Raw genomic sequence first — 27286 nt, 5'->3', positions numbered from 1 at the left:
CAAACTTCTTTATATTCACCACCCTCAAAGATGAAAAACAGTGTCTTAGTAGCTTTTATAGGCATTCCTTTTAGTATGAGTGAGGTTGAGCATCTTAAATTCCAGCTGTATTTATCCATTGGATTTTGCCACATGGCAATTGCCATTGACCTTGGTGGGCCTAGTTTTAGTAGCATGAAGGAGGCATAGTCCAATTAAGAGAGGACTAAGGAATAAACAGGATGTAAAAAGTTGAGAGTTGGAGTAGGCAACACTTTGACTAAGGAAGAGCGAAATACGGGAAATGGTTGGAGGGGGAGGGTTGTTTTTTTTTAAGTGCTTAAAATGCAGATGAGAAGAAACCCTCAAGACCCTGAACCATGTTTAAATTGCAGGGACTTTGGGCACTGCCAATAACTAGCTGGACGACCTTGTATAAGTCGCTTAACCTCTCTGGGGACTAATTTTCCTCACCAGTAAAAATGGGGCGAATAGTCCCTACCACGTAGGGATGTTCCAAGGCTTAAATAAGTGAACACATTCAACAGTTCAGCAAACGGCCTGGCAAATTGTCCTACTGTAGGACCCAACGGCCCACCTCCCCAGATCTCTAGCTGTGTTTTCAGAGATAACGACCTTCTGAAAGCATTTTCACGGTTCCAGCCTCTGCAGCCTCTGGACTGGAATGGCTGCCTGCGAGGTTTAGACACGGCCGCTGTGCGCAGGCGCGCGCGGCGAGCGAGGCGGGGGCGCGAGGGGCGGAGCTGCGGCCCCCTGGGCTGTTCCGACGATCGCGCACCGCCCCCTCCGCGCCCAGCGCCCGCCCTTGCTAGCAGGCGCCTCCCGCCCCCCGCATTGCTGATGCTGCTGCTGGCCGACATGGACGTGGTGAATCAGGTACGCGTTCCAGCACCGCGGACAGAGCCCGCCGCTGGCCGGCCTCCTCGCCGGGGTCGCTGCGAATCCGCCGACTCTAAGAGGTGGTGGCCAGAATCCTAGCAGCGGACACCCGGTCCCCGGCGCTGGGGCTGGGGTCTGCGGCAGGCGAGGGGAGGAAAGGGGAGGTGGAGAAATGAAGGAGTGCGCCCTTTGCCGCAGCGAGGGCCGTCCTCACTGCCGCAGCGGGGGCCGCCAGAAGCCAGTTCCTTACGGGCGACCGGGAAGGAAGAAGGGGTCTTGGAGCCAGGGTATGGGCAAGGAGGGAGGGGAGGGGAGAGTAGAAGGAAGATGGGGGGTGCTGCAGATGAGCTAGGAAATAGAGCGACAGAAGGCGTGGGGGCGGGGGTGAAGGGGAGGGTTGACACCTGCCCCTTCCAAACAGAGATGGTACCCTGATAGACGACCACCTCTTCCCCCAGAGCAGACCAAGGGGGACGATCAGTTTCGCTTCTCCCAAACCCCTAGTCCCCCTTCCCCCAGCACATATGCAGTGAAGCCATGTCCTAGCCCTCCTCCACCTTAATCAAATCAGTCCAGACCCTCTCTGCCATCGAACTCTTCTTCACCACCTCAGAACCTCGCCCATCTCTAACCAGGACTAACCCCTCCCCATCCTCATCACCTCAGACACCCCACCACCGTCATCTGACTCACCTTTACCGCTGCAGATCCCTCCCCCACCCTAGCAAACCCGACTCCCTCCCTGTTATGACTCACCTTCACCATCCAAGACCCCTTCCCCCACCCTAATGAACCCCAACTCCTTCCTCACTCTCTCCACCCGATCCCCTTCACCATCTGACTCACCTTTACCTTTTCAGACCTTCTCCCCTTCCCTAACTAGTCCTGACTCCATCCCCATCTTACTCACCCCTGACGCCCTCTGCCATCTATCTCACCATCTCCCCAGACGTCCCCACCAGCCCTGAACCCCGGGGACCTTCTCTCAGAGACCCTGAGCTCACACCTTCCCCAAAGTGTCACTTTCTCCTTTTCACCGCCTCTCCAAACGTCACTCCCTCCCAGAGATCACATGCCTTATCCCCAGGGGTCATTGCCTGGTGGCCTTGTCCCCCACCTCCCTCTCCATCCCCAACAACCCCACCCCTCCCCACCGTTTCTCTCCTCAGCTGGTGGCCGGGGGTCAGTTCCGGGTGGTCAAGGAGCCCCTCGGCTTTGTGAAGGTGCTGCAATGGGTGAGTGTGGTCTGGGCTGTGGGGAGAAAGAGGGAGGTAGTGGGGTCTGGAAGAGCAGGGATGGAGTAGGGATAAGGAGGGAGGGATGGATGGGTGGGGGGGCAGAAGGGGGTGGGGGAATTGGGCTCCTGGGTGAAGTCCCAGGGGGTTGGGGCCAGAGAACAGATGGGCTGTGATGTGACGCCACATAAGGCCAAGGGTACCCCCATTCTCAAGTGGAAGATTGCGACGTCCTACTTCCTCTCCTGAGGTGAGAGAGGGGCAGGGGAGGTGGAGACTGAAGCTGGTTGCTGCAGGGAGAGACGAAAAGCCAGAGAAACCCAGAGACAGTGAAGGAGACAGAGAGAATGGGAGATTGGGAATGATGGAGACAGAGATGGAAATACCAGGAAAAAAGTGATATGGAGATGGGAGAGAAACAAACAGAAAGAGACAAAGAAAAGGGAGACAGAGAAAGATGCACAGAGAACAGAGATGCAAAGAGAAACAGACACAGGAAGAGAGGAAGAGAAATGCGGTGGGGGAGAGAAAGAGACAGAGGGAGAAGAAGAGACCCTCCGGGAAAAGAGAAAAGGAGAAACCGATAAACAGAAGGAGAGGCAGGAGGGAGACAGAGAGAGCACCATAGAGATAATGTCAGAGACAGAGCAGGGAGATAGAAACAGACAGACCAAGAAACAGAAAGACACACACACACACACACAAACATTCAGAGAGAGAGAGAGAAGAGGCAGAAAGAGACACACATAGATACTAGAGAGGCAGAGAGAGAAACAGAGATACAGAGAGACAGAGACATCTGAGAAAGACAAAGACATATTGAGAAACAGAGACAGAGAGATACCGAGGGAAACAGACACAGAGAACAACAGAGACAGGCAGAATACAGAGAGAGACAAAGACAGAGACAGAAATAGACTGAGACAGAATAAGGGGAATCAGAGCATTATTGAGAGGTAGAAACCAAGAGAGACACTGGGAGAAAGACTGGAAGAGATAGCCACACCCCTCTAATCAGCTTGTCCTTGGGCCTCACTGAGCCCTGATTAGGGGGTGGGGGTGGGGACCAGTCCATCTGCTGCTGCCTATGCTGGGCCCCATCTGTCCAGAGGAGGGCAGCCCCATCCCACGTGCACACAGGCTCACCGTGGCCATCCCCATCCCTGCTGCCCAAGGTCTTTGCCATCTTCGCCTTTGCCACATGCGGCAGTTACAGTGGGGAGCTCCAGCTGAGTGTGGACTGTGCCAACAAGACCAAGAGTGACCTCAACATCGAGGTCGAATTCGAGTACCCCTTCAGGTGTGCCCCCACAATAGCCCACCCCTGGGATCCTGACAGACCTGGGATGGGGGTGGGGGGTGGGACCGGCCAACACCTCCTCCCCAGCGGCTCCTGCCCAGCCCCAACCTCGGGAGACCACACCCACTCAGATCACTGCGCATGCACTGAGCACCTACCTTGTGCCTGGCACTCCTCTGGACATCTAGGACACGTGGTGACCAAGACAGGCATAGGCTGTTGCCCTCTGGCTGTGTTCTAGTGAAGAGGAGGGGCAGGAGACTGGCAATAAACAAGATTCAAAATTTTATATATATATATATATATATATATATGCACACATATATATATCCTTAAGGCAGTAGGTGCTTAATTAATGTTAGCCAATATTATTATTTAATTCCCATTCGTTCATCCCATACACAGTTTTTCAGAACCTATTGTATGTCAGGTACTGCTGAAAGTGCTGGGGATATAACAGTGAACAAAACAGACCAAGCTCCCTACCCTCATGGAGCCAACATTATAACAAATAAACAAATGACTAAAGAGGATAATTGCAGATTGGGAGAAATCCAAGGAGGGCATCTTCATGCAGGGTTTTATGATAAAGAATAATGAGGGGGTGCTGCTTAGCCATGGGGAAGGATTAAGCCAAATTAAACAGTTCTGAGAGTTATTGAGCTCATACCGTGTGCCGGGTGCTAGGTACACAAGAGTGAGCACAAGCAGGCAAGGTTGCTGCACTCATGGGGAGGCTTACCTCCTAGGAATGGGAAAACAGAGACCCACAGACACAATTTCAATAGAGGCTCCTGAGGCTCCTCCACTACTAGGACAAATCACATAACTGCTCTGGGTCTCCATTTCTTCATCTGTGAAAGGGGATAATAATACCCACCTTACAGGGTTATGATAAATATTAAATGAATTAATACTTGTAAAATGCTTAGCACGGTGCCAGGCACACAAGAAGCGCTCCATAAGTGTTTGTTAAAATAAGGAAAATAAATAAGTTTAAAGGACTCAGGAAAGAGATCAGGAATTGAGTTGGAAATTAGGGATTTTTGAGCACTAAGGGTAAATGTAGGCTCAGGGGATCACCCAGGGTGAGAGGCAAGACTGAAGAGAAGATAGGCCAGCGCAGGGCCTGAGCAATAATCAAAAGAAAAGGGGGCACCAGGGAGGCGTGGTCTGAGAGGCTGGGGAAGGGGGGGATGACAACCAGGGATCCACCAGTTCACAGAAACCAAGAGAGTTTGGGGAAGGAGTGGGAGCTGCAGCATGGGATACTGCTGAGAGCAGGCCCTTTGGGGATCTAGAAGACCAGAAAAACCTGTGGACACCCCAACTCCTCCCATGTCTAGGACCTCGGGTGCTGAGGATCTGCCCTTCACCCCCAAGCCTCCCAGGGGAAAAAAATCTTTGCCCTGTGTCCCCCTGACCAACCCTGCCACTGCCCCAATAATCCCCCCCAAAGACCCCTCATTCCCCCTAGAAACCCAGAAACTTAAATCCAGCTCCAACTCCTAGCTCCATCATTTAGCAGCCATGCAGCCCTGTGCAAGTAACTTAGCCTTGCAGAGCTTCGGTTTGTTCATCTGTAAAACAGGTATAATAATGCCTGCTTTAGAGAATTGTGGGGGAGGGTCATTAAGTGAAGAAATTATGTAAAATTATGTAAAATGGAGGTGATCAATAAGTGTAAGCCCTTCCCTTAGGGCCTTTGCTATACAAGGGCACTGGCACCATTTGGATCCTGCCCCCCAACCTGAGGCCAGAGCTCTGGGACTTCACCCTGCTCTTTCTCTCCACGCACGTTCCTCCTTATGACCCCTCTTCCATCACACCATAGGAAAGGCCTTAGCCTCACATGCCTTCCCAGTCTACAGCTCCCCCCCACCCCCGCCCACACCTCACATACACGAATCCTGTTCCAGCATCCCTTCTACCCTCCTGTCTTTCTGTCTGTCTCCTCCTATTTTATAGTCCCTGGGCTCTCCTCTGCTATGTACACATTTGTTTTTCTCTTGGGGACCTGAAGTGAGGTGGGGAGAAGAGTCAACATGACGTAAGGGGAAAAACACAAGGTTCAGATTCCAACTCTGTCATTCCTATACAAGCTGTGTGACTTTAGGCAAGTTAATGCGTTTCTCGGAGCCTCTGTTTCTGCCTCCGTATACTTCATTTAATAAACATTTATTGAGCGCCTACTATGTGGCGGCACTGTTCCAGGCCTTAAGGGTACAACACTGAACAAAACAAAGGAAAAAGCCCTGCCCTCTTGTAGTTACAAGAAAAAACAAGGAAAAAAGTAAAATACATGGTATGTCAGCTGGGGTATCACAGCTACAGAGAAAATGGAGCAAAGAAGGGGGCTAAGGAGTGCTGGGAGGGAATGGTTAGATTTAATTAAATAGATCAGGGAAGACCTCACTGAGAAGGTGACTAGTGGAGCAAAGCTTGAAGGAGAAGAGCATTCCAGTGCAAAAATCCTAGGGTGGGAGGGTGCCTGGTATGTTCTATGAATAACCAAGGGGCCAAAGTACCTAGGTTGGAGTGAGGGCTGAGTAATACCTATTTCACCAGCATGCTCTCAGCAATCAATGAAATGTGACTGGTACACAGTAGGTGCTCGTGAATGGTTATTTCCTCCTCTTCCTGGGACCTTGTCAGAATCTGGGGGACACCCATGACTGGGCAGGGGGGAGGGGAGGGAGTTCTTAGGGCCTGGGCCACACCTGCCCACCTCTCTCCACAGGCTGTACCAAGTGTACTTTGAGGCACCCACCTGCCAAGGGGACCCTAAAAATATCTTCCTCGTGGGGGACTACTCCTCATCGGCTGAATTCTTTGTCACCGTGGCCGTATTTGCCTTCCTCTACTCCATGGGGGCTCTGGCTACCTACATCTTCCTGCAGAACAAGTACCGAGAGAACAACAAAGGGCCCATGCTGGTGAGTTCCCACAGCCATTCGTATGCATACAGGGGCCAGGGGACATGGAGCCTTAGGGACACAGCCATGTTCAGAGGCCACGTCAAATCCCAGACAGGCCCACATGCAAGCGGCCCTGATAACAGCCGCACACATTACTGCTGCTGCTGCCATGAGCATCAGAGACACCGAATCAGAGTGACAGGGACACACCCACAGCCCACACAGAATCCCAGACACCTGGAAACTTGCCACCTCTCACAAAACCCTACAGTCTAGATGAAAGAAAGCAGCACACAGAGGTTCATTGTGACAATCATGCTTGTCATCACACCACACAGACACACTGATTCCTACACAGCTGTACTCATACACCCTCATCCCAGACACAAAATGACACAAATTCCCACATTCAGATAAAAGTGGAAAGACACACTACTTTCCACAGACTTGGCAACCATCTCACAGAATCACACACACACACACACACACACACACACACACCACATACCACAGTCACACTCCCACACCCTCTGTCACATACACATACATGCACAGACAAGCCCAAGCTAGGAGGGCCACCTTCAAGTGAGTGTTGGGGGCTTCAAGAGCTGGAAAGGCAGGGGAGAGACAAGCCTCTTCTGGGAGACGCCCCTCCCAAGAAAGCCTGTGATCTGAGGAGGCCCCACAGCCCAGCATGAAGCAGCCCACTCATGGTGCCATCTCCCTCCCCCCTGCCCGGCCTAGGACTTTCTGGCCACGGCAGTGTTCGCCTTCATGTGGCTGGTTAGCTCGTCGGCCTGGGCCAAGGGGCTGTCAGATGTGAAGATGGCCACGGACCCAGAGAACATTATCAAGGGGATGCCTGTCTGCCACCAGACGGGGAATACATGCAAGGAGCTGAGGGACCCTGTGACCTCTGGCCTCAACACCTCGGTGGTAAGCCCTGGGAAGCTGGCTGGGCCAGCTGGGGAGGGTGGCTGGGAAACTTAGTCTGGCATGGGGAGTGGTGGAGAGAGAGAATGAGAGGAGAATTCAGAGGAAATCCAAGAGGGCTCCCTGGAGGAGGCATGCCAACAACAGAGCCTTGTAGGATGAGATAGCAATTGTAACCACTGTGACACCACAGACTGTCCCCAAAAGGGGAACGTGAGATCTTCTGTCCAGTTAGGTTTGGGAGACCTGGATCACAGGCTCAGCCTAGTCATGTAGAATCTCTGGCAACTCAGTAAGTACCCTCTTGGGACCTGTTTCCTTATATGCAAAATGAAAGAATAACTTGAAATGTTTCCCGTATGGACGCCCCCTACTGGCCAGAGTCAGACTGAGCTCAAATCCGAGCTCTGCCACTTGCAAGCTCTAGGACCTGAAACTAGTTACTCAGCTTCTCAGGCCTCAGTTTGAGCATATAAATTGAAAATAAGAGGTCCTGCTCCAAAGTTAAGTAGTGAACTAATAACATACAAAGTGCTTAGAAAAGGGCCTGGCACATGGTAAGTCGTATACAAGTGTTACAGATCCTCAGATTCCAACTCTTTTTTTGTCAATTGCTGGCTACGACAGATCTAAGATCTAAGCCACTAAGCCTCTGTGCACCTCAGTTTCCTCAGCTGTAAAGTGGAAATATTACTTTCCGTCCCCAAATTGAATTACATTGTATATATTTATACAAATGTATATATTTTTTTAATATAAAAGCGTATATTTATATACTTTATACATGGGTATTTATACATATATTTGTATATACATATGTATGTGTATATATGCATCCATTAGCGGTATATCTACGTATTTAATAAAAATTTATGCTTAGCATTTTACTATATATTACAAAATTAGGTTTACTATATTTTGTACATGTATAAACGTGTACATATGCAAATACATAAACACATATATGCAATACTGATATATCTCAACATCCCCGGGAATCTGAATTCTAACACGCCCCACGCCCCCCCCGACCAAGGTGATTTTTGTGCACATTGACATTCATGCGCTGGGACTCGGAGGGTCAGGGTCTCGGAAACCACCACTATCCCGGGGCCCGCGAATCCAAGCCCAACGCAAGCGGCCTCGATGTTCCCCGGGGCCGCCAGGGCAATGGGCGCAGGACAACAGCCGAGCTTTGTCTCCCCGCAGGTGTTTGGCTTCCTGAACCTGGTGCTCTGGGTCGGCAACCTGTGGTTCGTGTTCAAGGAGACAGGCTGGGCCGCCCCATTCCTGCGCGCTCCTCCCGGCGCCCCCGAGAAGCAACCGGCGCCCGGGGATGCCTACGGCGAGGCAGGCTACGGGCAGGGCCCCGGCGGGTACGGGCCCCAGGACTCCTACGGGCCCCAGGGCGGCTATCAGCCTGACTACGGGCAGCCCGCCGGTGGCGGTGGCGGTGGCTACGGGCCTCAGGGCGACTACGGGCAGCAAGGCTATGGCCCTCAGGGTGCGCCCACCTCCTTCTCCAATCAGATGTAGTCTGGTGAGTGACAGACAGGCGGGGCGGCCAAGGAGGGTTCATGATCCTTTCATGGGCGGGTTAGTGAACCAATAGGAGTAGGACACTGGCCGGACAGGTAAGGATGGGAATTTGAAGGAGCCAATAGAGAGGCGGAGCTACGTGCTAGGGGCGAAAATCTAGCCAATGGTGGAGAGCAGAAGAGTGGTGTTTGAAAATAGGCAGAATGAAAAGCCAATGGGAGAGAGGTAGAAGTGCTGCTCTGAGGGAAGGGAGGGGAGAGAGAAGTGGGCAGAGCAACCAATGAAAGGAGGGAATAACAGGAGGACTTGCGTAGTGGGAAATCCGCTGGGCGCAGGAGCCATGGAGGGAAGAAGAGGTGGGTCTTATCCAATACGTTATGATAAGGCCAATAGATGATGAGGGTAAACGGGCTTGGATCATGAAGGTCAGACAAGATCACTAATCCGAAGGAGGTGACAGATCCGCCACCTCTCCGCAACCCTGGAGGCGAGGGAGGTAGTGTGGAATTTCAAAGAAGAAAAGGGCCCGGGCGGAGCGGGGCGGGGCGGGGGGGGGCGCATTGGAAAGTCTTGCCGGCCTTCTTGTTGGGCCTCAAAAGAGAAGCGAGATTTCCCTCAAATGTGAGGGGGGAAGACGGGGAGTAGAGGCAGGCTGATGGCGTTAGAGGGGAAAGGCAAGGAGGTGGCAACACATGGGTGGAGGTAGCTTCTGGCACTTGGCCAGGATGGAAAGGGCAGGGAGGAGTTTATCAGGCATCCCATATCTAATTCACTAAAAATTCCTGTTGGCTCTACCTTCAAAATATATCCATAATCTTCCCACTGTCCCCCTGGACCTCTTCACTGGTTTCCACCCCCATTCCCATTATATTCTGCTCATGGCGTGGGAAACGATCCTGTTAAATCCTAAATCACTCCACGACCCTCCTATGCTCAGAGCTCAGAGCTCTACCGGGGCTCCCATCTCACTCAGATTAAAAGCCAAAGCCAAAACTATGACCCACGAGGCCCTACACAATCTAGCCCCACCCTTCACTCCTCTGACCTCTCACCTCCAACCACTCCCCCGCACTCTGTTCCAGCCACACTGGCCACATCAATGTACCAGGCACAGTGCAACTTCACAGTCTTGGTACTTGCTTTCCCCCTGGAGTTTCACACCCACACACACTGATAACCTTACCTGGCCAACTCCTTACAAGTCCCTTTTCTTACCTCTCCCTGTGCTTTTCTTTATCACAGTCTGTAATTATTAGTTTATATGTTTATTGACTGTCTCTTCTACTAGACTAGGGGATGTGACCATGACTAATTTATGCTATAGACACATCACCTAGAGCACTACTAATGGTAAGAAACATTTATTGAGGAAATAAAAGAAACAACACAGCATGAGACATTTTACTATCATTTTACTCTTCTTCTCTGCTTAAAATCTCCAGTTGATTTATACCTTATCCAGAGTCAAAGCTGAAGTCCTCACAACCTTGTCTACAAGCTCCTATGTGACCCCATTACCTACCTCTCGGACATCACCTCCTACCATTCTCACTTGCTCACTCCACTGAAGCCCCACTGATCTCCTTGCTGTTCCTCAAACACACTAGATGTGGTCCCACCCCAGGGCCTTTGCACTGGCTGCGCTCCCTACCCGGAATGCTCTTCCCTCCAGTTATCTGCGTGGCTCATTCCCTCACCTCCTTAAGTCTTTATTCCAATGTCACTTCTTCAATGAGGTCTTCTCTGACTACCTACTTACTACAGCAACCTTTCTTCCCCTACTGTCACTCCTAATCCCCCTCGCCCCAGTCTACTTTTTGTTTTTCCATTTCACTTATTATCACCTTATGTCATACTAGATAACTTATTTATACATCATGGTAATTGTTTAAGTCTTTCTCCCTTGCTACAATGTAAGCTCCACAAAGATAAGGATCTTTGCTCTGCTCAATATAGTTTACCACCAATGAGGAGTACAGTACCTGTTAACAGACTTTTTTGGATTGGGAGAAGGGGAAACCATACTTTCTTTGGTACCTAATCTAGTGAAGGCAAGGTATATCTTCCCAGCAGGGGCAGCTGGGATGAAGCTGACTCCAAGACTATAAGTGAAGGAAGAAGGAAGGAAGAAAGGTCATGGCAGGTAGTGGGTGAAGCCAGGGCAGAGGCATAGCAGCCCAGCCCTTCCCTAAAGGCACCACCTGTGTCTGGACCCCCTCTCCTTTTGTATCTTTTGTCTCCACAGGTCAGTGCAGCCCGGGAGGACCCCGTTGGTAGGCAAGAGCTCAGGAGAAGGACTGCCCCCCGTTCCCATCCCTACACCCCAGGTCTCCACCCCTCAAACCAGGAGACCCTTAACTGTCTTTGCTGTTTATATATATATATATATATTATATATAAATATCTATTTATCTGTCTGAGCCCTGCCCCCACTCCACTCCCCTTATGCATTAGGGACCCGATCTTGCATGGGCCCCTCTCTTACCCCTACCCCTTCCCCTTCATCCTTTGGCCCCTCTCTGTTCCCTGGCCCTGTGCCCTGAGGTTGGGGGGCTCTGTAAGGGGGACAGGGAGGAGACAGAAGGCTGTGTGGGGAGGGTGGGTGTGAGTTCAGGCTCTCGCCTCTCTCCCTCCCCTCCTCCCAACTCGGGCCTTGATTCCTCTAGCAATGCCTGAACAGGGGCCATTAGGGAAAATGCAACTCTGAAGAGAGGAGAAAGGCAGAGGCTGGGGGAGCTTGGGACCCAAGGTGGTCTTGGAGAGGACCTCTAGAATGAACAGGGCTAGTAAGCAGAGGGGTTGGGTTCCAGACATACTGGATCTGGAGTCTGAAGAAGAAGGGTGCCCTACAGCATTCTAGAATGGGGCTTAGAAGGAAGCTGAAGGTGTGGTCCTAGAAGGGGTGGAGCTTTGGGTGAGGCAGCGGGTGGGCCCACAGTGGGCAGGGGTTGGAGTAGGACAGGGTTCTACGGAAGGAGTGTGACTTGGGACCTGGACACTTGGTTTGGAAAAACGCTAAGGGCGTGGTTCTAGAAGGGGTGGGGCTTGAAGCAGGCTGTGGGTGAGGCCCCAGAGTGGGCGGGCCTTGGATTGGGACCAGAATCTATGGAAGGGGTGTGGCTTTGAACACTCCGAGAGACAGAGTTTGATTCTAAAGGGGGCCGACCTTGGGCAAGGCAAGAAGTGGAGTTCAGGAATGGGCCAAACTTGGAGTGAGGTTGTGGTCCATGTTCTAGACAGTTCAGGACTTAGAGTGGGGCGTGCATGGTGGTTTCTGAAGGAGCAGCCCCGGCCCCTCAAAGGAGCAGTGAAGAAAATGTGTTTTAAAGTGGTTGGGCTTGGCAGTGGGGAGGGCGAGGTGAGAGGCTTGGTTAGGAGCTGAGGGATGGGTTTCTTTAGGGGTAGGGGGGAATATCCTTGGCCAAGGCTGGGGACTGAGGAGGCCTGGGAAGAGCTGAGAGATAAGACTTGGAGGGTAAGGGGTGGGATCCAGAGAGAGGCACCCCCCACACCCTTGCCTACCCCGAGATGGGACAGCTAGGCAATCAGAGGACAGAGCCAAAGGGTCTGTGGGGCCGACCTACCCTTCTCCACCCCCCCCGGCCTCCTCCCTCCCTCCACATCCCCATCCGTCCCGGAGTGGTTGGAGGCCCGGTCTGGAGCCCCTATCCTGCACCCTCTGCTGTATCTGTGATGTCGGTAGTGCCTGTGCTTGTGTGTTGCCATTTTGTCTGGCTGTGGCCCCTCCCCCTCCTCTCCAGACCCCCACCCTTTCCCATGCCCTTCGGTATTGTTTGAAGACTCCATCCCCGAGAAGGAAAAAATATGATTAATTCTTCTCCCCTAAATAAACTCCTCAACCACCTAGTCCACACGGCTCTTACTTCTCAGTGTGTCTTTTTGGAGGGGGGAGAGAAAGATGGGGAAGAGGAGGCGAGAGGAAGCTCCGCCTCTGACCTGCTGGACACCGTTCGAGTCACCCCACCATTTTCGGCCCCTCCAACAGTGTTTTGCCGAGCCCTATCCTCTGTGAAGCCTCTCGCCTGCCGATCATTCTAAGTCACTCTCTGAGTAGCCCTGACAACTGCCCCACTACTGGCTACCGAATGCCCAGTCTTTCTAGGGTTCGGTTCTAATTCTGGTCCCTTAGCCATGCCCCTTCCCAGCCCCTGTGGAGCCCTGTCCTTGAATCCCCAAACGGTTCAAAGGGAGACTTCCCTCTAGCCACCCGCCTCGCATTCTTCAGACCCTGATGTCTCTCTATTTCCTTGTCTCTGGTCCAGCTGGAGAACCGGGAGACCGACTAGGCTGCAAGGCCGGGAGGCGGGGCACCAAGGTGACTCGTTAGTTCTTTCATTCACTCCCTATAACCTGTCTCAGGCTCCTCCCTGGGGCAGGGAGGGGCGGGAAGTGACCAGGATGTGCATAATGGGGCGCGGTGGGGATGGGGGGTGAAGTCCCCGGCGCCCACGATGAAGGGCCCGGCTGACCGCCGCCACCGCGGTGCCTAATTAGAGACCCTGGCCGGGCACCGGAGTTCTGGCTGTGTGCCGGGGACCCCCTCCTCCCAGCCCCGAGGCATAGCGAAGCCTGAGAGCGCGGAGAGACTCCTAGCTCAGGGAATGAGCTCAGGGAAAGAATCACTGGAGAGAGAAAAGTGAGAGCAGGGGAGGGAAGGCTTGAAAATCTATTTCTCGGGACTTAGGGGGCATCGCAGCTGGGCCTGTAAAGATGGGGAGCGAACAGGGAAGAGGGCCTCGGAACCTGGCCGGTAACTTTAACCCCCTCCGGCTCTGAAAACGGATGAGAACAGGGACGTGGGGCGGGGACATAAGATCGAGCTCTCTGATGGGGTGAGGGAGCACCAGCTGGGGCTGCGATGGGGCTTGGGACCATTCTTGCAGCATTCATCCGGGGGAAAGAGACCCTCAGAACATCACCAGTGGGGAGGGGGCCAAGAGGTGGCTTTAACCCATCCCCCAAATAAACATCCAAGATAAATCACACAAAGCGTCAGTACAAGTAATGTAGCGCACACTCCTTGCGGTCAGGTCGCCACTTCCAAGTTCCCAGTCCTCCACTACAGAGCCCTCAAGGCCTAGAATGTCCTGTGAGAGACCATGTGGAACCCTGGGGGCTCTGGGGCCCGTGTTTTCTGAGGCCCAGCTCCCGCCCAGGCAGGAGTGCAAGGAAGCTTTCGCGCACGGCGTTCCTGGGCTGCGCGCCCCTCACCTCTAGGCAGGGGGCGCCTTGGCCCGGGAGAGACAACAGGCCCAGGGGCGGACCCCGCTGGGCGCGCTCCTCCTACGCCGGTGTCAGGTTTACGGAACCGAGAGCTCCCCTGCCGGATGCGCGGTGGCCAGACGGCCACAAGGATTCCATTCGCCTGACCCGGCCCGGCTTGACCCTGCCTGGGCGCGCCATGTTCGCGCGTGGGTCCCGGAGGCGCCGCTCAGGGCGCGCGGTGAGCGAGACTCAGGGCAGCGGTGGGGGTCAGGGTAAACTGAGGCCCGGGAGAGGGAGCAGGGGATAGGGATAGCGAGGAGGCGCTCCCAGAGGATCTGGGAATCCCCATCCTCAGGGTTCCCAAACCGGAGGGCCTGGGACTGCTGGAAGTATGTGGATGAAGGAACGTGGTGGCCCTTGCTCCCTAATCACCTTTCCGCACACCTTTATCAGCACCCCGGGGACCTGGTGCACTCCCCTCTCCGGTGAATTATGGGAGGGGATTCTGAGAGCCAAAAGATTGGGTCCTGGAGTCCTAGATTGAGCAGGGGCCTCCTGAGCTTATGAGAAAAGGGACCTCTTCCTGTACCTTGGCGGAAGGTGAACTGAGGAGTGAGGCCCTACATTCCTGGGGTGCCCTAATACTGAGAGTCGAGTGGTTGGGATTTGTGAGGAGAGGGCTTCCAGGCTTCCACTTGAGCCAGGAAGCTTTTGACTTCCTAGATGGGAGGGTCTCTCTCTTCCCTTGGAGGGGCTGTCTGGGTGGGGTCTGCGTTTGGTGGTCCAGAAGAGTGAATAGCCCTAGGATATGAGGGGTAAGGGCCAAGGCTTCTTGGGGTGTGGGTTTCTGAATGGCTCAAGGGCCTCCTGAGATCCTGGAGGAGGGTCTCAGTTCCTTGGGTATGAAAAGGTGAAGCCAGGGTTTGGGGGATGGGCTCTTGAGCTTCTGAAAAGAGGAGCAGGGCTCACGTGGGGATCCCAAGTAAGGACGGGGTCTCAGATTCCTACCCTGTGGAACTGGAGTGCTGCTGGCTTCCTGAGTGGAGAAGGGGCCGAGATGAGGCCTGAGAGGAGACACCCAGATTAGGGGCTCTGCTTTGGTGGGGAGAGTACTCTGAGTTCAGGGGGAGGTGTTTTGAGGCCTAGAGGAGTCAGAGGCTGGTGGGGAGGTGTCGAGGTTGGGTGAGCGGAGTTCAGTGCTGGCCCGGGGAGGGGAATTCCCTGAAAGGGGCGGCATACAGGGAGGTGGCCTCAGCTCCCCCGCCTCTACCTCGGTTGTGTCCCCCTCCCCCGCGCTCTGGACTCTGTCCCAGCCTGCCCGGCGTTGCCCTGGTGGGACATGCCCCGGCGTGTGGTTGCCGGCCTCGGAGTGGAGAGGCGGGCGTTGACTTCTCTCTCCCTCCCCGCCCGCGCGCACCTCGCCGGGTCCCGCGTCTGCCCCCTCCCACTACAGCCTCAAGAAGCAGAGGACCCAGACCGAGGCCAGCCCTGCAACTCCTGCAGGGAGCAGTGCCCCGGCTTCCTGCTGCATGGCTGGAGGTAGGTGACCATCCCAGGACCTTGTCTTCGTCAGGGTCCTGCCCTTATGGGAACCTGCCCTTAGGGGAACCCCCCCAACTTAGGCCACGCCCCTAGGCTTGAGCCAGGTCTTAGAGAAAGCTCAGGTCCAGAGCCCCGCCCCTGACTCATTCCCAATTGTCCAGTTCCCAGGAGAGCTCCGCCTACTACACAGCCCCGCCCCCAGAAATGTGCTCCAAGTTTCTGAGTCCCATCTCTAGGGAGATCCTCCGTCCCGGGCTCTAAGAACCGCCCACTGACCTCCAGCCCCCTTCTGGGGCTCAGAACTCCCCTCCCAGACCCAGGTCCTATCCTAGTGGAGCCCTGTACCCAAAACGTCCCATAAAATACCACAGACAGAGCCCTACTCACTCAGGCTCAGAGCCTCAGCACAAGCTAGAGCCCACCCCTAGGGAAAGTTCCCCCACCACGTCCAAAGTCATGAGGGGAAACCCCTAGATTTATAACTCCAATCTCAGACTCAGAGCCCCACCCCTACTCAGGCCCGTTGCCGGGAGAGTGTGACCCAAGTCCCAGTGCTGAAAGTCAGGGGATGGCCTTGAGACCTGCCACAGCCCCACCACCCCTTCACATCCTCGGCCCAGGCCCCGCAGCCCCACTCCCAGCTCACAGCCCTGCCCCCAGCTGGCCGCTCTGCCCCTCACAGCCCCGGCCAACTCCCGACAGTAGTCTGGCTCACAGCCCCACCTCCGCTCAGCACCGCCCCCAGGCCCCTGTCTGGCTCGGAGTCTTTTGCTGGTGATAATCTGAACGTCTCTGGCCCTCAGTTGGACTTCCTTGGGCTGCCAAGAGGTCCAAGTGGGCCATCCCTTAGGAGCTGACCCCCCATCCCGGTCCCCTCAGAAAGATCTGCCAGCACTGCAAATGCCCACGGGAGGAGCACGCCGTGCACGCAGTGCCTGTGGACCTGGAACGCATCATGTGTCGGCTAATCTCAGACTTCCAGCGCCACTCCATCTCTGACGACGACTCCGGCTGTGCCTCGGAGGAGTATGCCTGGGTGCCCCCTGGTCTCAAGCCCGAGCAGGTGACCAAACACCACCACCCACTCTTGCTCACCAGTGGGCACACACACACATGCACACTCAAGTGGGAACCTATTTCCAGGGAAACTCTAGGGTGCGTGGTCAGACTGTGCATGTCCTTCTGACCCCTCTGTGGTCTAGCAGGGAACCCTGATTGATCGCTGGGCCAGTTCCTCAGGACCTGTTCACCCCTCTCCTGTCCTCCCCTTACCTCAGGTCTTATCCCAGCACTTCATTCACTACATTTCCATTGATTGATTCATTCAACAAACAGTCACTGAGCACTTACCGCATGTCAGACAATGTTCTAGGCACTGAGAACACAGCAATGAACAAAACACAGAAAAATACATCTGCCCACATGGAGGTTGTATTCCCAAAGGGAGCAAGAGCCAATAAGCAAACCTGTAAATATACGTCAGATGGTGTAAGGGCTACGGAACAAATAGAGCAGGGAAGTGGAAGAGAGGGAGGGGGGAGAGAGAGAGAGAGATGTTAGAATTGTAAATAGGGTGCCCAGGTCAACCTCTGTGAGTGTATGATGTTTGAGCTTCTTGAAGGAGGTGAGGATGTGAGCCATGCAGATATCTGAGGTTAGAGCGATCCAGGCAAGGGAAACAGCTAATGCAAAGGCCTTGAGGCAGGAGTGTGCTTGGCATGTATGAGAAACAGCGAGGAGACCAGTGTATCTGGAGCACAGTAAGCAATGGGGCGAGTAGTTGGAGGTGAGGTCAGAGATGGCGGAGGCCATGGACAGAACTTTGACTTCCACTCTGAATGAGGGAGAGGACACAAGAGGCTTGTGAGCAGAGAAGGGATGTGATTTGTCTTAGGACTTAACAGAATCCCTCTGGCTGCTGAGTGTAGAATGGACTGTAAGAGGGTGGAAGCAGGGGATCAGTGAAAGGGAGGCTACTGCAATGGTCCAAGTGACTGATGATGGCGCTGGCAGTGGAAGTAGTGAGTGGTGGTCAGATTCTAGTTATATTTTGAAAATAGAGCTGAGAGGATTTGCTTGTGGGTGTGACAGAGGAGTCAAAGATGACCCCAAGGATGGATGGATTGACTGATATGGGGCAGGCCAAGGCAGGAGCAAGTTTGAGGGCTAAGAGCATAAGTTTGGTTTTGGCTATCTGGAGTTTGAGATGCCTGTTGGACATCTGAGTGGTCACGTTGTCTGGAACTCAAGTGAGAGGTCACAGGGCTGGAGGTATGCATTTGTGAGGCATTAGCCATGAGATGGTATTTATAGCCATGAGGGTGGATTCGATTCCCAAGGGACTGAAGGTAGACAGAGGCAAGAGGACCAAGGACTGAACCTGAGGACCCTCCCACATTTAGGGGTTGGCCAGTTGAGGAGAAACCAAAACAGGGGCAGAGAAGGAGCAGCCAATAAGGTAGGAGGAAACAAACCCAGGGCTGTGTGGTGTTCTGGAAGCTAAGGGAACAGAGTGTTTCCAGGAAGAGGGAGTGACCAGCTGTGTCCAGTGCTACTGATGGGTCAAGTTGGATGAAGACTGAGACCTGAACAATGAGTTCAGCGATGTGGATATCATCAATGACTATGACAGGAATAGCTTTGGAGGAGAGGCAGGGACAGAGGGGGCGGGGAAGCCTGACTGTAGTGGGGTCTAGAGAGAATGGGAGGAGAGGAAGTGGAGACAGCAAATGCACACAACTCCTTCAAGGAATTTTGCTATAAAGGGGAAAGAAAAGTGGAGCAGCAGATGGAGGGAAAAGTGGGGTCAAGACATGAGGGAACTCTCAGTATGCTTAGGAAGTGGCAGAAATGATCTGGCCTGTAGGGAGGAGGGGGTCAATAGAAGTTCCCTCACGATGACTTTAATTTTCTCAGAAAAGTAGGGACCCACCATCCCACTGCATCACCCCTAGTCTCAATTGTTTTCTCCCATCTCCCAGGTATACCAATTTTTCAGCTGCCTTCCAGAGGACAAGGTCCCCTACGTCAACAGTCCCGGGGAGAAATACAGGATCAAACAGCTGCTGCACCAGCTGCCCCCACATGACAGTGAGGTGAGGAGACAGAAGACAGGAAGGGCATGCCAGGTAGGGGACACAGCCTGGACAAATGCTGGGCAGCTGGAAAGAAGTGGGCAGGGTCAGAGGAGGAAAGGTGAGCTGATCTGAGGTGACAGGTCTGGACAGGCAAAACCACAGCTGTGCCTTGGCAGAAGAGGTAAGGGGTGGGTATTTAAGGCAGGAAGCACCATCTATATAAAGGCCTAGAAGTAAATTTTTTGAGCATAGATGAAATTTGGAAGAAGGCTGGGGGCAGGCATCAGGGGAGGAGCCTGGAAGATCCCCACTACTCCAGGCACAGTACTGCACAGCTCTGGAAGAGGAAGAGAAGAAAGAACTCAGAGCCTTCAGCCAGCAGCGGAAGCGGGAGAATCTGGGGCGAGGCACCGTGCGCATCTTCCCCGTGACCATCACTGGGGCCATCTGTGAGGAGGTGAGCCATGGAGGGCCTCAGTGAGTAATGGTGCCTTTGCTCCAAGCCCTGGGGTACAGGGCCCATCTGCCAGGCCCTGGAAAGAGTTTTCTCCCCTCCATGCAGTGTACATGGGGCGTGGGCTATCTCTTTGGTCCTCTTATGATTGAGACTTGTCTTTAAGAACCAACCCACAGTGGCAGGGCCTGTCTCTAGAGCTGGGTGATGGGTGGGATTTATCTCTAAGGCCCCCCTGGTGGGTGGAGCCTAACCTTAGATCTTACTGTTAGGTGAGGTCTGTTGCTAAGATCCCCCAACTGGGCCTGGCCTGTCTCTATGGTTTCCCCAACCCCCTAAAGGGGAGACTTGCCTTTAAGGCCACCGACGAGAAATAGGGCCTGTCTCTGTGGTCTCCCCCAGGAGCAGCGTCCAGGGCCTATCTCAAAGTTACCCCCTGGATGGGGCCTGTCACAAAGGCCACGGGGAAGGCCCACGTGTGACACGCCTTGGCTGACCCCCATCCATCCTACCATCTTGGTGATGGTGACAGCATCCACCTGTCATTTGGCAGTGCGGGAAGCAGATTGGAGGTGGGGACATCGCCGTGTTTGCCAGCCGTGCAGGCCTGGGTGCCTGCTGGCACCCACAGTGCTTTGTGTGCTCCACGTGCCGGGAGCTGCTGGTGGACCTCATCTACTTCTACCATGCTGGCAAGGTCTACTGTGGTCGCCACCATGCTGAACGCCTGCGCCCGCGCTGCCAAGCCTGTGACGAGGTTCGTGTCTCTCTGCCCAGGGGTGTGAACGGAGGGTGGGCAGGGGCAGGCCCTTCTGATGGCCATGGATGGCCTTTGCCCCCCAGATCATCTTCTCCCCTGAGTGCACAGAGGCCGAGGGCCGGCACTGGCACATGGGTCACTTCTGCTGCTTTGAGTGTGAAGCATCACTGGGAGGGCAGCGCTATGTCATGCGTCAGAGCCGCCCCCACTGCTGCGCCTGCTACGAGGCCCGCCACGCGGAGTATTGTGATGGCTGTGGGGAGCACATTGGTGGGTGCACATGGGACTGGATGGGGGATGGATGGACAGCTGGGTCACAGCCCCACCGCCAGGATTCTTCCTGGGGGCATCTTCCAGGCCCCATCTTCCGTTATACCCCATACTTTAAGTCTAGCTCCAGCACTGTAGCCCTATACCCTTCCCTGCAATTCCATTACCAATGTCCCCCCATCATGCCATACTTTCTAAACCCCACCTACACTAGGCACCACTACACATCTAGGTCCACCTCCAGAGTGCCCTCTAATTCCTAGCCCTGCCCCCCACCATAGCTACCCTCCTACCCTCTCAGCCTGGCCCCTACTCCAAGCTATGCCCTATTCTCTAAGACTCTCCTCCATCAGCCTAGGTAAACCCTACCTTCTAAGCCAGACCCTACTCTCTAAGACCCACTCCCTTCCCACCAAGGCCATGCCCTACCTTCTGTGTCCTGCCGCCACCACCCAGGCCTCTTCTTCAGGTCCACCTTCACTCTCCTTCCACCTGAAGCCACCTCTTAATGTCTAAGCCTGACCCACATCTTGGAGTCCAATGTCTACCCCCACCCTGGGAAAGAAAGGGAGGCAGAGGAGACATTTATCAGCCAGTTTCCAGGAGAGAATGATGAGGAAGGGCCCCATTCTGGAGAGGTGGGAGGAGAGGGCATCTCTGGGTACCCTGCCTCAGATTCCCTGCCTCTTCCCAAGAAGGGCCCCTATTCAGGAGGGTTGGGAATATGCCTGGGGGCTCTGCCTCAGTTTTCCCCCTCGTGTCCATCCCCGCAGGCCTGGACCAGGGCCAGATGGCTTATGAGGGCCAGCACTGGCACGCCTCAGACCGCTGCTTCTGCTGTAGTCGCTGTGGGCGAGCCCTCTTGGGCCGCCCCTTCCTGCCACGCCGTGGCCTAATCTTCTGCTCCCGAGCCTGCAGCCTGGGGTCCGAGCTCACGGCTCCGGGGCCCGGCCGCCGCAGCTGGAGCGCAGGCACGGTCTCCACACCTCTCACAGCCTCTACAGCCTCTTTCTCTGCTGTGGAGGGGGTATCTGAGACCTCCACAAAAGGCACCAGCAACGACCCAGCGCCTGGTGAGCCAACCTTCCAGCCACGCCCAGCCACTCCGGTGCTCCCGCCTCAACCCTGTCCCCGCCCCTTGATTCGCCCAGGTCCTTCACCTGTGGCATCCCTGGCCCCGCCCCCATCACAGCCCCGGCTTCGTCCCCAAACCATTCCAGGCCTAGTTTCCATCCCCAACTACACCCCAACGTGAACCCAGGTTCCACCCCACTTCTGTACAGGGCCCTTTCCCTACCTCAACTTGTCCCAGCTTGAGCCCAAGTTGCTCCTTTCCTCCAAACCCTCTACCCCTCACCCTCCGCCCCCCAGGCCCCGCCCCCATTCTATCCCAGACCCTGTCTGCTCCAGCCTATGCCACTCCCCTTTCACCAGAAGCCACGCCCCCACCCCGGCCACACCCCATACACCAATCCATCCGGTCCTGTTCCTCCTGCTTTCAACCTTCCCTCCACCCAGAACCTGCCCCAGGCCTCACATTTCCCGGACTCCCCACCTCGCTGCCCCGCCCCATGCCTGCCTCCACTTTCCCAGTCCTGATGGGGGAGAGAGAAGGCCCTTTCCAAAGGCCTCCCCTGGGCTGGGGTAGGGGTGGGGCGAGAGATACAGGGAGTCGCTCCATCTCTCTTTCCAGCTGCAGGCTCCGAGGAGCCTGCCCGCTTTCTGAGAGGGGCCCCTCACCGCCACTCCATGCCCGAGCTGGGGCTCCGCAGTGTCCCCGAACCACCCTCAGGGCCTGCCGGCCAGCCGGACCCGCGCCCAGAAGATGGTGCCTTTGGTCGCCAGAGCACCCCACGCGTCAGCTTCCGCGACCCTTTGGTGTCTGAGGGAGGCCCGCGGCGGTCCCTGAGTGTGCCCCCAGCCCAGCGCCGCAGGCCACGCAGCCCCCCGCCCAGGGGCCCCATACATCGCCGCCACCCCCACCATCACCACCACCACCATCACCGCCGCCACTCTGGCAGACGTCGCCACCATCGATGTGACTTGGGATCAGGGTCGGACTCGGGATCTTGCTCCAGCTCGCCCTCCAGTCCCAGTTCCGAATCCTCAGAGGACGACGGCTTCTTCCTAGGGGAACGCATCCCACTGCCCCCACACCTGTGCAGGCCAATGCCTGCTCAGGACACTGCAACTGAGACCCCCAATTCCCCATCTCCACAGCTCCCCAGGAACTCTCGCCCAGGGATGCCTCGCCAGGCCAGAGACAAGAACTGCATCGTGGCTTGAAGGAGTGACAGTTCTGGAGGGCTGCATTCTCAAGTCAGTGTAGATGATGACCCAGCCCCCCAACTTAAGTCATAAATCCCTTGCCTTCCTCCCTCCTTCATCTGTTTGTATTACTGAAGTAATTTAATATTTGTTTTAAAACAGGCCTGGCTTCTTTACCTCCTTGCTCCAGCTGCTCCAGCTCCCCCCAGTTTTCCCCCTCCTGATGCTTGAGATTTAGCTACATTTGATCAAAGGATTAATTTATTCACTATCATATGTTCTAATAATCTGCTTATTATTTATTTATTCCTCCACAGAACCCCTCTCCTCCCACACACACATGCACACTGAGAAGGTTATTAGGAGTGGGTTACAACCTGGGGCCTGGAGTCTGAAATCTGAGGCACCCTCTTCCGTCATTTTGTGGCTTAGGTGGGGGCATTGTCCAGGCAGAACTGGTGTCTCCATCTGGATACTGCAGAAGGAAGGGGGAACCTAGGCACACCCATAAAGGTGGCCATACCCAGAGGAGTTGATTGGCAGCCTGGAAGACAAATTCTCGCGATAAAGGCACTTTTACCTCAGTAGGGGGCTGGGAGTTGACTGGGAGTGTTGTAGTAGGGGCGGGGAGGAGTTATTTCGATGGAGGTGTTATTTGCAGGTTGCTGAGAGAAATGAAGGGAGTTCACCTACACCGGGCCATCTGCAGGGTCTGCAAGAGGAAAAGAGAGGACGCATTGGCTGGATCCATATGTCCATTTTGCAGATAAGAATACTGAAGCTTATGGTACTTATTGGCACTAAAGCCTTAAGTATCAATAAGAGACAGAGTTGGCATTCATGCCCCTTGGGAGACCCATTTTCTTTTCACCCCCTTAGCAACACCCCCCCCAACACACCCACACACTTACCAGTAGGGGCTGCTGTATGTCTTTGCTGCCGCAAGGGGAAGGTAATGTAGGCATCATAGCCAAAGAGGCATGCAGCGATTAGGCCCAGCACCTGGGGATGGGGATGGGAGTGAGGTGGGAGTGGACTAGGCTAGTCAGCCTATTCGGCCTCCTTGTATCCACCACCTCCAGTGACTACCCCATGCAGGGATGGTAGCTAAAGCCCCAGGTTGGCAAGCCAGAGAGCCCCAGGGAAAGGCCAGAGACTGGACTCTACCCCACCCTCCCTCTTCCTAGTACCTTTCAACACAGTGCAGCCACACAGTGGCCCCACATATAGGGCACGCCATTCATACTGTACATTGAGACAAAGCTCTAGCAGATGGTATAGTCTAGTGTATCGACAAAGGGGCCACCTCTCTGTGCTTCCCACAAAAGTCCCTGTGTCGGACAAGGGATGGCCCTTTACAGCAAATGATTTGGGGAGGACAACCAGGGCCTGGGTCAGACTTTCCTGCAGGCCCTGAGGACAAGTGTGACCTACTGTGGGTCACACACTTTCTGGCAGAAGCGGAGGCAGAAATGACCCCAGGATCCTCAAACCCCTCTCTCTGTGCTTTGGAGCTGACTCCACAGCCTTTACCCCTGCAACGATTTTGGAGTGGTTTCCTCTCTCAACAAGCACAACAATGGAGGTGATCAGGTAGAGGATGACTGCTACAAGGGTTCGGAAGAAATCCTGTGAGGTGTAGGGAGAAGAGGGAAGTCAGTGTCCAGAATTCCCCCCACAATCCCAACTTCCCGAGCCCCTCCCTAGCCTTGCCATTGTGGCCCCTTTCTCACACTCCAAGGCCAGTTGATGAACTGTATCTTGGTGTGCAGGTCACACATGTAGACGACAAAGAAGATAGCAGCAAAGATCATCTCTATCACCGACAAGAAGGAGTATCCTGATGTCGAGGCACCGAAGCAGATCAGAATCACCAGGCACAATATCTGGAAGGATATGTGAAAGGGGGCCTCGATCAACTCCCAGGGCTGAGGGGACTGGTTTAAATTGGGGGCCTCAAACTCAGATGCATACCAGGACTGGAAAAATGACAAATAATAATAGCTAAACACTTAGTGTGTGCACACTGTGTTGCAAATGTTGTTCTAAGAGCTGTACAAGTATCAATTCACTCAATCGTCACATCAACCTAATGAGCTGGGTACTATCATTAGTATCTTTATTTTATAGATGAGAAAAGTGAGGCACAGAGACATGAAGTGACTTATCCAGGATCACCCAGCTAATAAGGAGTAGATTTAGGTGCCTCAGTTTCCCCTCTTTTCCCTTCTAGGATGGCCTGCCGGGAGTGATGCCTTCAGGTGTTTTTTAGTGAGCACTCGCGGCGCCAGCTTCAGGGCTTTGACAGGGCGGGACGTGCGGTTCTCCCAGCAACCCCTTTGGGAAACGGTGAGAGCGATACCAGAGGGGCAGGGCTCCATTAAAGGCGCCGCACCCCTTTTACAAGTGACTCAAAGGAGGCGCCCACTTTGAGAGGGACGGGAAACCAAGGCTCCCAAATAGCTGAGGACCTCCCGCCCCACCACAGAGAGGCGAGGAAGAACTGGGGGAGGGCTGGTCACCCTACCCCGCGGGACTAGCGCGCGGGGGCCCCACCCCAACAGGTCCCGCCCCTGGGCGCTCTGCCAACCCTCCCGCCAGTGCCCAGGCCGCGCCACGCCCTGCCACGGGATGCACCCCAACACCCAGCCCCTGGGGACCCCTTCGATGAGTCCACCGATAAGTCTATGGGGTCTCTCTCCATGGGGCCCCCCATATGCCCCTATGGGCCTCTTGCCTGACCCCGTGGGCCAGCAGCTCCCGACCACCTTCTCCAAACTTCACTGACTCGTCCTCCGTGCGCCCCTGGTTTCGGGCCTGCGCCACCAACCCACGCACCCCTCGCTCCACTGCCAAGAGCCCCGGGCCACGCGCCTGCCTCCCCCGGAGCTGCCCCACTCCGCGTAGTCCAGCCACCCTACCCCGCCTTTGCCCACCCGCCAGTCCCGGGACGCTCACAATCTCAGCAAACAGGAGAATTCCCTTTCGGGTGCGTGAGAAGTTGGTGCAGGCGGCCCAGCAGCCGGGGGCCGAGAGGCGCTCGGAATCCGCCATGGCGTGGACCGGAGTCCCGAGAGGCGCGGAGAATCTGCTCGCTTGCTCGTGGGTTCGAGGACGGTACACACCCAGCCGTCTTGCCCGCCGTCTGGCCGGGAAGGGGGCCCCGGGGCGAAGGAGGGAGTGAATCACCGCGCGGAGCAGAAGCGGGCGGGGCCGGAGCGGGCCGGGCCAGGTGGCCGCCGCCCCGGAAGCCCCCTTGCCCCTCCCGCCAAGGATTCTACCCGCCCGGCGCACAGCCCCCAGGGCGTCCCATCTACGGGGGCGCCAGCCTCTGAGGCTTGGCAGTTCTGCGAGCCATGTGTTGCACTGGAGAGACCCTTCACGCTTTTAGAATACCAATGCGCCTAGGGCTGCCTCAACTCAGAACCATGGGGATTTGGCTTTGGAAGGGAATGCCTCAGTTTCCTTAGCTGTAAAAACGGCTGAGGCCAGGGTTAAACTCAGGTATGTTTCCAGAATTCGGAATATCTTGGATTTTAGAAAGTTTTCTCAATACGTATAAGGCATATTATTTAACACTCTCAGCGGGGTCTGAGACTGTCCCGTTAAAAAACCAAACAAACAAAAACACGTTAATATTTCCTCAAGGAATGGTGTGGACATTCACAGTAAGTGGGATAGGCCAGGACCAAAAATCTTTCCTGGTTAAGTCAGGTCAAGTTTTGTAACCAAATTGTGCCCAACTTGTGGGAAAACTGTTGGTTTCCAAAGCTTTTTGGATTTTGGAATTGTGGGTAAAAGATCGTGGACCATGGAATTAACCTCTTAGCAGTGATGGAATGAGACCTCGCCAGTGCACAGGCTGAGAGAGAACAAAGCCTGTTGAGCATCAAACTGCTCGGTAAATGAAGGGTGGACGTTATTAATAGTGTCAGGGCTCAGGGTCTGTTTCTCTGTTCTGCAATTCTAGGGAGGCCCTGGCCCCAAATGTTGGGCTTCCATTTCCTGGTTCTAAGTAGAGGGGCTGTCAGCCCAGTCTTAGATGAAGAATGGGGAAGGAGCACAGCTTTATTTATTGCCGTGAGCTTGGCAAGATGAGGGGAAGGCTGCTGGGTGCCAGACTGGGTGAAAAGGCTGATGACATTTGAAGAGTGTGTTATCCTGAGCGAGTAATTTCTCCTGACTCAGCCTCAAGTTCTGCGTCTGAGACATGCACCTGGTCATGGAATCAGGATCTCCCCCAAGATCTGCTGAGGGGCACACTCTCTCCAGAGTGAGTGTTGGTTTCATTCTCATCTCATCTGAGGAGAGGAGAGCCATGGCCGGAAGGCCAGGATGGTTCAACCCAAGGGCCTGCCTGCTTCCCCCCCACCCCCGAACCTGGGGTCCCACAAAACTAAGGGGCTTCCCTCTTTCAGCCCAGGTTGCTGAAAGAGGGATTGGATAGTGGAAGGCATGAAGCATACCTTTCCCAAGGCTGAGTGTTTGCTTTCCAACTCTGTGAGGCCATGCCAGAGTTTCTAGAACAGAACAAACTCTGCTCTGTATCAGGGCCTTTGAACTTGCTGTTCTCACTGCTGTCAATGCCCTTCCCCCAGTTCTACAAACATCTAGCTTCTGGTCACTCAGGTCCCAGATCAAATATTATGTCTTCAAAGAGGCCAGCAGCCCACCATCATTACCTCCCCCACCATAACCTTTTGCTATCTTCCTCTCACTTCTCTCTGAAATTATCTTTTATTTATTCATCTTCTTGTGTATTTTCTTTTCTGACATCTGTCTATCCCCCCCCACTACCTCAGCTACACAATCGTTAGAAATCTTTATATTTCATTCCTCCAGCATCTCACCAGTGCCTATCACAGTGCAAGGTAGACAGTTGGGG

At 54.6% G+C, this 27286-nt stretch overlaps 3 protein-coding genes across 5 annotated transcripts; 2 read left to right on the top strand and 1 right to left on the bottom strand.

The window, feature by feature from the left end:
- Positions 1 to 785: 785 nt before the first annotated feature.
- On the top strand, positions 786 to 12671 carry SYP (synaptophysin). The gene is made up of 7 exons (XM_004281931.3): positions 786 to 876; positions 2049 to 2114; positions 3290 to 3414; positions 6155 to 6350; positions 7077 to 7268; positions 8475 to 8805; positions 11050 to 12671. Exons 1-6 carry the CDS (start codon positions 841 to 843, stop codon positions 8799 to 8801), a joined length of 942 nt encoding a protein of 313 aa, XP_004281979.1. The 5' UTR covers positions 786 to 840; the 3' UTR covers positions 8802 to 8805; positions 11050 to 12671.
- A 1229-nt stretch (positions 12672 to 13900) lies between these two features.
- On the top strand, positions 13901 to 22563 carry PRICKLE3 (prickle planar cell polarity protein 3). 3 transcript variants are annotated; one of them, XM_004281932.3, is made up of 9 exons: positions 13901 to 14268; positions 15484 to 15569; positions 16452 to 16635; positions 18554 to 18667; positions 18969 to 19106; positions 19657 to 19860; positions 19947 to 20133; positions 20907 to 21206; positions 21827 to 22563. In XM_004281932.3, the coding sequence occupies exons 1-9, from the start codon at positions 14227 to 14229 to the stop codon at positions 22417 to 22419; spliced, it is 1848 nt and encodes a 615-aa protein (XP_004281980.1). In that variant the 5' UTR covers positions 13901 to 14226; the 3' UTR covers positions 22420 to 22563. The 3 variants fall into 3 exon arrangements, with proteins under 3 accessions (XP_004281980.1, XP_033265597.1, XP_033265598.1); XM_033409707.2 differs by having other exon boundaries at positions 14215 to 14268; positions 16376 to 16635; XM_033409706.2 differs by having other exon boundaries at positions 14137 to 15569.
- A 112-nt stretch (positions 22564 to 22675) lies between these two features.
- PLP2 (proteolipid protein 2) lies at positions 22676 to 25568 on the bottom strand. The gene is made up of 5 exons (XM_004281934.4): positions 25360 to 25568; positions 24135 to 24287; positions 23935 to 24030; positions 23313 to 23403; positions 22676 to 23113 (listed from the first exon to the last, which is right to left on the bottom strand). Exons 1-5 carry the CDS (start codon positions 25453 to 25455, stop codon positions 23091 to 23093), a joined length of 459 nt encoding a protein of 152 aa, XP_004281982.1. The 5' UTR covers positions 25456 to 25568; the 3' UTR covers positions 22676 to 23090.
- Between the last annotated feature and the right edge of the window lie 1718 nt (positions 25569 to 27286).

Source organism: Orcinus orca, chromosome X, assembly GCF_937001465.1.
Source record: "Orcinus orca chromosome X, mOrcOrc1.1, whole genome shotgun sequence".
Lineage (NCBI taxonomy): Eukaryota > Metazoa > Chordata > Mammalia > Artiodactyla > Delphinidae > Orcinus > Orcinus orca.
This window is presented reverse-complemented; position numbering and strand designations above follow the sequence as displayed.

What these genes read in the sequence shown, in the direction of transcription:
- SYP (XM_004281931.3), top strand. Translation starts at nt 841, where the DNA reads ATGCTGCTGCTGGCCGACATGGACGTGGTGAATCAG. An exon ending in ACATGGACGTGGTGAATCAG is followed by an intron (nt 877 to 2,048) that starts GTACGCGTTCCA and finishes TTCTCTCCTCAG; the next exon opens with CTGGTGGCCGGGGGTCAGTT. An exon ending in GAATTCGAGTACCCCTTCAG is followed by an intron (nt 3,415 to 6,154) that starts GTGTGCCCCCAC and finishes CTCTCTCCACAG; the next exon opens with GCTGTACCAAGTGTACTTTG.
- PLP2 (XM_004281934.4), bottom strand. Translation starts at nt 25,455, where the DNA reads ATGGCGGATTCCGAGCGCCTCTCGGCCCCCGGCTGCTGGGCCGCCTGC. An exon ending in TCATCAACTGGCCTTGGAGT is followed by an intron (nt 24,031 to 24,134) that starts GTGAGAAAGGGG and finishes TACACCTCACAG; the next exon opens with GATTTCTTCCGAACCCTTGT. An exon ending in ACTCCAAAATCGTTGCAGGG is followed by an intron (nt 23,404 to 23,934) that starts GTAAAGGCTGTG and finishes CCCCATCCCCAG; the next exon opens with GTGCTGGGCCTAATCGCTGC.
- PRICKLE3 (XM_033409706.2), top strand. Translation starts at nt 15,370, where the DNA reads ATGCCCCGGCGTGTGGTTGCCGGCCTCGGAGTGGAGAGGCGGGCGTTG. An exon ending in TGCCCCCACATGACAGTGAG is followed by an intron (nt 18,668 to 18,968) that starts GTGAGGAGACAG and finishes CCACTACTCCAG; the next exon opens with GCACAGTACTGCACAGCTCT. An exon ending in GCTGCCAAGCCTGTGACGAG is followed by an intron (nt 19,861 to 19,946) that starts GTTCGTGTCTCT and finishes TTTGCCCCCCAG; the next exon opens with ATCATCTTCTCCCCTGAGTG.